Below are 9,640 nucleotides of genomic sequence, written 5' to 3' on the forward strand. Positions count from 1 at the left end.
TCACCATCATCACATCTAGCTCCTGGTGACCTATTTACCCTTTCTCCCCCAACCCCTCTCTTACAAACACACACACGCGCACGCACGCACGCACACACGCACGCACACACGCACACAGGTAGAGACTCTAGCTCTTAAACCGGGACGAACCAAAGGAAAAAAAGTCACAGAGGTGACAGCCGCTGGCATTTCAGAAGTTCAGGGAGACGCGTGACCTCGCCGCCACCTCGCTCACACGCTACTGATCAGTGAACAGAGAGGATGCTGGGACAGACGCCTCAAAACACTGGCGTGGTGCAGACAGGTCGCGGGAATACACACGTCCTCGTACAGACGTAGAGAGAGAGAGAGAGAGAGAGAGAGAGAGAGAGAGAGAGAGAGAGAGAGAGAGAGAGATAGAATACACACGTCCTCGTATAGATGTACAGAGAGAGAGAGAGAGGAGGCGTAGTGAAGTAGTGAGGGGTGTAGCAGATCGATATAAAACGCAATAATTGAGAGCCTACTTCTGATGTCTAAACAAATTCTTGGCAATAGGCAAGCGCACACACACGCACACACGCGCGCACACACACACACACACACCAGATTGTAAACCCAGCTTCAGAAAGTAGAAATACTGACCTTTTTGTTTTCTCTGACCATGCACTAAGCCAGCTGGGGAGGGGATCTAATTAGTGAAATCAGCTGGTCTAGTGCATGGTCAGAGCAAAAACATGGTTAGCATTTCTACTTTCTGAAGCTGGGTTTCCCATCTCTGGCACACACACACACGCACGCACACACACACACGCGCACGCACACACGCGCACACGCACACACGCGCGCACACACACACACACACACACACACACACACAGACACAGACACACACACAGACACACACACACACACACACACACACACACACACACACGCGCGCTGCGGTCCTCACCTCCGTTGGGCCCTGGGTCCGGAGCTCCCAGACTGATGCCTCCCCAGGAGTTGCCTGTCCAGCCCCTCTCCCTCTTCACTCTCATCTTCCTCCTGCGATCCCATTCGTCGCGCTGGCGCAGTAGCTCCGCCTGCAGCTCCTGCTGCTCCGCCTCCCCGCGCCGGGACATGCTCTGGATCGTCCCGCTCTTCGTGACGGGCGCGTTCAAACCGGGCCACAGGAACCCCCCGCGGCCTGGGAGACGGGCGGGGCAGGGAGGGAGGGAGGGAAGGAAGGAAGGAAGGAAGGAAGGAAGGAAGGAAGGAAGGAAAGGAAGGAAGGAAGGAAGGAAGGAAGGAAGGAAGGAAGGAAGGAAGGAAGGAAGGAAGGAAGGAAGGAAGGAAGGAAGGAAGGAAGGAAGGAAGGAAGGAAGGAAGGAAGGAAGGAAGGAAGGAGAGAGAGGAGGTGTGGTGGGGGTTGGTTGATGGAGGGAGAGGGGGTGGAGAGGGAGAGAGAGACAGGGAGGGAAAAGGAGGGGATGGAGGGAGGGAAGATGGAAAGACAGATAAAGAGAGAGAGAGTATTGACGGTCAGACAGAAAAAATAGGGATCGATTGAGGAGAGATAAGTACTCTGTTCTGTCACATCCTGATCTCAAAAGTCAGTCAATTTTATTTACACAAGTCTGGCCCCCACAGTGTCTGCTGAGAAAAAACTCTGGCCCTTGGACAAATCAAGTTGACCCCTGGTCTAAAGTACAATCCAAAAAACTAACTTTGCCCCAAAATAAAAGTCCACAATCATCCATTTCATTAATGGGAGACATATGGGATATGAAAACACACTGTTGTTCTAACTCAGGTAGGGGTATCTCTAAAACCAAAGCCTTTTTTGAGGACTTGTCGCTTGACTATAAAGGGATATGCAGGCAGGCGGTGCTTCCAATACCATCGCAGCTCATTAGGCTGTACATGTGACAGGACGGGACAGGAGCTGAGTGTGTGTGTGACATGTACGTACCCTCGCCGATGTTCTGTCCCCTGTTGAGGTCCTTCTTCATCTTGCGCTTGGTTCTCTTTCCCCGGCCCTTCTTGGCCCCGGCCCCCGTCTCGGCCAGAACGCCCCTCCACAGCTCGTCTGCTGTCACTGCAGGGAACGGCGCACAGAGAACACAGAACGTCACTAGAGAACACAGAACGTCACTATAGAACACAGAACGTCACTAGAGAACACGGAACGCATCACAAATGTTATTAGAGAACACAGAATATCACTAGAGAGCATGGAACACATCATAAATGTTATTAGAGAACACAGAACATCACTAGAAAGCACAGAACACATCACACGTTATTAGAGAACACAGAAGGTCACTAGAGAGCACAGAACACATCATAAATGTTATTAGAGAACACAGAACGTCGCTGGAGAACACAGAACAGAACACAAACGTTATCAGATAACACAGAACACAGAACGTTACTCTTGCATTATTATCAGGAACCTGATTTCTCGACAACTGAATGAATGCCACCTCTATCTCAGAAAGACTGAGGCGGTTGATAAGGGGACTTCACCAGCCAGCGCAGTCCTAAATGTGCTACAGCCAGCGGGGGATCCCCTAGGTGTGATTTATTAGAGAACCAATCTACAAGTACAAATATGCCTTCGATTTTGTGCCTCATCCCACTGTGTGGCCGCCGAGAGGGCGGGGTCGAACTAATCTCCCTGCGGTGCGGATCGACCCGCTGCGTCCGCCACGCAGAAGCGAGCCCAACTTCATCAGCGACAGCCGCCGGGCTGAGCTACTCCAGGACTTCTCTCAGCAGACAAAACGGAACCAAACAAAAGCCGGCGCTAGCGAGCGCTCGTCCAAACTACCTCATCCGTTAATCCCCGTCCCCTATTAATCATGTTTTCATCCGCTCCCTCTGCCTCTCCGGCGTCTGTCTGGAGACGTGCCGCTGCGCCGAGGTTTGATTATGCGCCAATTAGCCCAGGTGAACAGCCAGCTAACGAGTGTGCTTGAGCTACTAACGAGGCTTTGCTTCTGCTCCCAGCAGCCAGCCCTGCTCTTGGCGATGAGGGGGGAATAGAAAACACGCGCTTAGCCAAACCACCCAGGACCACAAGCGCTCATCAAGCCCGCGCGGAGAGTGGGCGTCGTGGCCGAAGAGGCAGCGGTGATTAGCACCACAGGGTCACAGGGAGAGTGTGTCGGGGACTTGAGACGTAAACAGAGAATGTCGATTGAAAAGGCTTCCTGCCCAGACAGAGAAGGAGATTTTGTTTTGCAATGTAAATTGCCTGTTCATGTGTTGATGGCAATAAAGTTCTAAAAAAAAGAAGAAGAAAGAAACGGCTTCCTAATCTGTGTGCTGCCTCAAAGAGAATGAACAAACATTGGCCGGGTTTCCCGAACGAGTTAAGAAGCTTCAAGGGTTGCTTAAGAAGGGTTCCTTAAGAAGGTTCTTTATCGGGAAAACCCGGCCATTGTTTGTCGCACTCAAAACCTCTTATTCTCGTTTCAAAACAAGACAACAGACAGTTCTGTCTGTTCCGTCCAACAGAAGTACATTCAGAATGTCCAAAAACCCCCCAATCTAAACAAAGGGCTGTGCCACCCATCTGGTCAGCTCAGAATGACCCGTAGACTGTCAGCACAGCCATCAGGCTCATTGGAGCAGCATATTTTTTTCCAAAGCTAGTGAATCTCACCTACCAATTACTGAAACGAAAGAGGTTTAACAGCAGTGGCATGAACAGCCCAACAGAGAACATTATAAATGTCCCACTGGTCTTTGAAAACACTGCTGGGCCCTCAGGCAAGTTAATGTTGTGCATTAAAACAGGTCCTCGATCAGTGCCTTGTTTAGACTAAGACGCACTGCCACGCACTCCTAAGAAAGACCGAGGTGTACCAACTTCAAAGCTTGGGAAGCTGGGGAAACTGCGGGTAATTAAATGTGACTTCTGAGTGCACACAACGTACATACATTGTGATGAAAGCATCACAGGAAGGTGACAGGTTTAATATGTAGAGGAATAAGGAGGAACAGAGAGTGAGTGAGTGAGTGTGTGTGTGTGTGTGTGTGTGTGTGTGTGTGAATCCTCCTTATTTAGACTGAGACATAGGCAGATGCATTGTAGGCAATTATCTCTTAGAATGCTGCAGTAGAGAGGGTAAGGGGAAACTGTACAGGAACATATAGGAAAAAAAAATAGACAGATAGTGAGCAAGTGAGAGTGATGGGACATAGAGAGAGAGAGAGAGAGAGAGAGAGAGAGAGAGAGAGAGAGAGAGGGGGGGGGGGGGATTGTGCAGTCTCCTGTCAAATAACCACGTCAGTGGGATTTCTGTGTTTGACAGATTCACTGAGCTGAGGATTTTCCAAATTAATGTTATTAAAATGCTCCAGCAATTGTACATTAATTATAATACCGTCTCTAGCAATAATATCCTCCTTGCACAAATGTTGGGGATTATTAGCCTGGTATGATCATCCCGATCTAGCGAGCTCACTGCTTCACTCCGCAATATCGGTCTGGCCTTCGCCCCATAGAGAGCGATTATGTGGGCGGGGATACTTGCCTTGACAAACACCTTCAGCCAATCAGCATTCAGCAAACTTTTGCCAAATCCAGTCGGAAGAACGTCAAAACATCTTTTCCACCAAGAAACTAGTGCATACTCTTGTTCTTGTTTAAGTGTTGTGATTAAGTCTATTTCTGCAATAACTACTCTTATAGCTGCGTTTATTCTTCTAACGTTAACGTTACCACTCGTTGCTTCGGGAGCCGCCATGTTTGTTTAGCGAGCGGCAGGGACACAAACCAATCAGGGGCTGCTTTCCACTGTGGGGCGGGACAGCAGTTAAAACGCAGTCCCTGATTGGCCCGGTATGGTCTGGATTTTGGCATAATCGCTCTGGAGGAGGCGAAGGCCAGACCATTCTGAATTAGTGAAACAGAATGTGAGCTCGCGAGAACGGGATGGTCGTACCAGGCTAAGGGATTATGCCTAGTTCTGATTCCATTCAGATTCAGGGGCTGAAGCCACACTACTGATCCCCTCTTCTGGGTCGCAGCCTCGCAGCACAGAGCAACGGTGTTCACGTTATGACCAGCTCCAGAGTTTACAGATTGCCTCGTTAATATTATGAGGTTCCCCATTAGCATTGGGTTTAAATCCGAAGTATTGCCAAAGTATTGCCAAGCACTTTTGCCTTTGGACATTCTCCGCCTGTCGCACATCAACGCAACAGAGAAATACGGCTCATTCTTAAAGTACCGGTACTAATAAAATGGGGTATTGTACCATTTTTGACGGCGGGGTATCACGGTATCTTTCTAGTATCGGTATACTGTGCAACACTAATCTACGAATGACCAGCTATGGACATTCCTCCAATATTCGCTATGCTGTTGCAGGAAGGGGTTCTTACGCTTGTTGAAGAAGCTTCCATGTCTATTCTGCTGCCAGGCTGAGGTGACAGTGGGCACAGAGGACCATAAGAAGCCCAAGGGTCTGGCCAGGTGGGAGAGTTGGATTGCACCCCCTGTAGCATGGAGGGGCGCAACTCCTAAAACACAAACACACAGAGAAATACATTAAACCCATCTGCAAACACTGTGAACACTATGTCTAGCTACATTTCCCACAAAAAATATGTGTAGGATACTTATTTCATGGTCCACATGACAGATGCATGTCAGCTGACAGATGTATTATTATTATTAATAATTTATTTTTCAGGGCTAGTTGAACATTGAAGTGGTAGTATTTAGGGGTTGGTCATTTCTAAGCGTGAGAATTATGAAGTGTGGTGTGTGTGCGTGAGAATTGGCTGAAATGCGTGTCTCACTTGGCAGCCCTGTATTTTTGCTTTCATATGAGGGACCTAAATCTGCGACAATTTATCAATGAAATGAATGGAAGCAACGGTAGCCAAGCTAACGTTAGACCGTTAGCCACCAGGCTACTGTTTCACAAAGCAGGGTCTGGTTAGCTTGTTCTACGGGACTGTAAATATCTAGCAAGGGCTTAGGAATCACAGTCGTAGGCAAGATAAATTACTTATAGTAAAAACTACCGACTAAGTACTAATGGTTAGCTAATACTAGTTGGCTTAGTAGTTGAATACTACTAGTGCATCTTGAATGATGATACTTCGTTCTGTAACTACGGGTAGCCACGGTGGGTGGAGTTCTTTCACAGTCCCGTGCTTCTCTGCAGTACAGGGAAAACCCCGCCCAGGCGGAAAACTAAAGCTTACAAATTGTCTTAGCTCAGACATCACTTGCTCGCTTTCAGCTCAAGCTAACGCTGCAAACTCTGTTGACTGCTCTCTCTATATATGTAACAACCACTAGACAACCTGCTCCATACAAATGTACTACTTAAAATGTGTCTCGGATAGTTAAATATGCAAAATCGAATGTTATTCACCTCTCAGCCTTATTCGGAGGGCACAACACACCCTTATGGCCGCCGCCATCTTGGAATTATATCTGCAGGGTCTTTCTTGCCCAGCTACAACAAGACGAGGTCTAAAATATGCCTGTTCAGAATTCAGAGAGCTGTTATGAAGCATGCCGGCTGCAACAACTGTCATAATTGTTAACATTCACGTTGAATTAATGTAACTTTGGTTAAATGCCCGAATGCCCAAAATGCGGATTAGGTTTTAACTACATGAGTGTTTTGAGATCAGTGCGCAACTAAGCTTTTAAAGGGCCACTTCCCTGATTAGCATTCAATTTTGTATCGTTCCAAAATGTGCAGTAACTGCCTAGGCTATGATACAGTTAATGTGGTTTTCCTTCCCTCAATGTTCTTTGGAGTTATTTTTCACACTGAAAAATATAAATCATGTCAAATGAGTGTTTGACGTCAGTTGTATCCTCAGAACTACAATTTCCTGTTCACGTCAGTATGATTGAAGGCAGCCTATCGCGTGATGATGAAACTTAATCCAACCAAACAACCATTATGTCTAGTCTCTGTGGTCTACCTGGTCATTTGCTATTTCCAAGTTTATCCGACAAAACATTTTGCCCATGATCTGATGTTTATTGATTGGATCCTTAATAGCCTATAATTGATGCAACTGTGCTTTACTCTTGTTGACTCTTTATTTCCTTTATTCATGATGAGAATAGCAGAGGACTTTGGAATTGATGCATAAAACACAAATTGGTGCAAATGAACTAGAATGCAGGAAATTAAGTGTCACTCATAATCTCATGGGGGAGGACCCCCAGACCCCTGCTTGACTTGTGTCCCCAAGGCATGGGGCCACTGGCAAGGGGTCCTTTGTTTTTGTGTGTGGCTGTAAGCCAGCGCACCAGTGATAGCAAATGTCCGGTTGTCACTTCCTCTCTCCCTCCTTCCCTCTCTCCTTCCTTCCCTCCCTCGCTGGCTTCCTCCGTTGTGTTGTTGACCTGCAGTTCTATGCTGCTACCACAAGAGGCAGGCAGTGGTCCCAGAACCTGCAGTTCTATGTTGCTACCACAAGAGGCATTGGTCCCAGAACCTGCAGTTCTATGTTGCTACCACAAGAGGCAGGCAGTGGTCCCAGAACCTGCAGTTCTATGTTGCTACCACAAGAGGCAGGCAGTGGTCCCAGAACCTGCAGTTCTATGTTGCTACCACAAGAGGCAGTGGTCCCAGAACCTGCAGTTCTATGTTGCTACCACAAGAGGCAGTGGTCCCAGAACCTGCAGTTCTATGTTGCTACCACAAGAGGCAGTGGTCCCAGAACCTGCAGTTCTATGTTGCTACCACAAGAGGCAGTGGTCCCAGAACCTGCAGTTCTATGTTGCTACCACAAGAGGCAGTGGTCCCAGAACCTGCAGTTCTATGTTGATACCACAAGAGGCAGGCAGTGGTCCCAGAACCTGCAGTTCTATGTTGCTACCACAGGATTGTCCCAGAACATCAAAACAAGAACACTATGACACCACACATTTTCGAGATCCTTGGTTGCCTAGTGGTTAGGGAGTTTGCCTCCCATGCCGAAGGTCATGGTTTTCACCAGTGGGTGCATGGAGATTGGCCAGAAGTAACTGGACTAACCCTGAACTGCTCTGATCCGAGGGGGTGGAGTCTCGCCACCACGCCACTATCTACGCTACAGACCCCACAACTCAGCCCCTGAGTGGTCTGGTGAGTGCATGGAGATTGCCCGGAGGGCTCTGCACTGCCCCTGACCCATTCTGTCCCAAGGGGGTGGAGTCTCACCTCCACTCCACACGGGAAACCTGTGTACTCCTACCTCTCCTACTGTATGTGATGGATTAGCATTGAAAGCATTGCATCTGATGTGTCCAGGCGACAAGATCCATCTTAATTTATCAGACATTATTTCATATCATTTCAATTCACAGCTATTTCAGTGGCATGACTAGCTTCCGTCCTACCAGTCCTGAACAGAAACAAGCCAGCCATGCATATAAGCATAAGCCAGGCTGGATCTGGCCTGGTTACACATTGACATGCCATTTCCATCAGTCCAGTGTGTATTGTTGTTCACCGCAAACTAGCTGAAAAAAGTAGTTTGCAAATGTTCACTGAATTTGAATGCACCTGGGGTTTAATGAGTCTCATTCTAAACTGTCATATTTGTACAATGTTTGTCTCTGTTGTTGTTACTAGGCCAACAGAGCAAATGTAACCTAGAAGTTCATTGTCATTGTGCAGTATAGGATATGTTAGGCATAATTATAATGTTCTAGTCTTGTCTTGTAGACAATATCGCTTGACAGCCTATCGCCATTTCCTGGAGTGGATCCTGAAGGGTGAGAGTCTCCATCACCTGACCGATGTACTGTGGAGTCCAGGAGTCCAGTTTGACCTGAGCCAACACAGAACTCATTTTTCTTTTTTAAATTTGTAATTCACATTTTCTCTGATTAAAACATATTCATATTTATGTTGGCTGTGGTTTGTTTACTAGAGTGCTGTTTCATATTGCCAATATTACAGCAGACCGGCCGTCTGGGATGGTCACACAGGGCTGATTATTCTTTAGTATTGATTAGTAACTAACAAGTAATGTTGTTCTGCATAAGTTATTCTTTATGGTATTTTACTATTTTATTAGCATATAATTTAGTCTTTTTTACTGTATGTGGGCCTGCTTATAGGCCCTGTAGCCTATGCCACTTGCATTCATTCATTTATTTATTTAAAAGGGACAGCGTACAGTTAAAATTACGCATAGGCTGCTATGACAACATATAATGCACTGTACCAGATTCTAGCTTCAAGCTAATTTGCATCTGCAGTCCCCTTGGCAGGTCAGAGTACATTAAACACAACAAGCGATACAGAATAAAAACAACATGGGAACACAGAAAATACAACACAACACAGATGCACACCGATGTTTGCGCCAGACTAGGCCTACATGATCCCATTTTCCAGGCCTAATAGCCTACATCCATCCAAATGATGTAAACAGGCCTACATTAAGTTTCTCCGAATAGTATAGGGTCAACTATTACCAGGCCTTCAACTCAGGTTGAGCTGGACACCCGATGGCCCCTGTATCGTATTGTATTTTATATTGCTAATTGTGGATGGTGTATTGTAGTGTTCAGTTGCGTGCTGTGCTGTGTTTGTTGCTCTGGACCTGTACAGCCCTTTGGTCAACCTTGGATGTTTTAAATGTGCTTTATGAATAAAATTTGAGTTGAGTTGAGTTGAACACCAGCTGCCGACCT

General features: G+C 47.0%; 1 protein-coding gene across 1 annotated transcript in view; it reads right to left on the bottom strand.

The window, feature by feature from the left end:
- The window catches only part of mrps5 (mitochondrial ribosomal protein S5), a gene marked incomplete at its 5' end in the record, with an annotated part of 24,007 nt that extends 17,596 nt beyond the window's left edge, over positions 1 to 6,411 (bottom strand). Inside the window, 4 exons of the mRNA XM_084461409.1 lie at positions 935 to 1,168; positions 1,934 to 2,059; positions 5,359 to 5,496; positions 6,363 to 6,411. Of these exons, the coding sequence (XP_084317535.1) occupies positions 935 to 1,168; positions 1,934 to 2,059; positions 5,359 to 5,496; positions 6,363 to 6,411 (547 nt within the window). The remainder of the gene's footprint in view (positions 1 to 934; positions 1,169 to 1,933; positions 2,060 to 5,358; positions 5,497 to 6,362) is intronic.
- Positions 6,412 to 9,640: the final 3,229 nt, after the last annotated feature.

This window comes from Borostomias antarcticus (assembly GCF_949987555.1).
Source record: "Borostomias antarcticus genome assembly, chromosome: 2".
NCBI lineage: Eukaryota > Metazoa > Chordata > Actinopteri > Stomiiformes > Stomiidae > Borostomias > Borostomias antarcticus.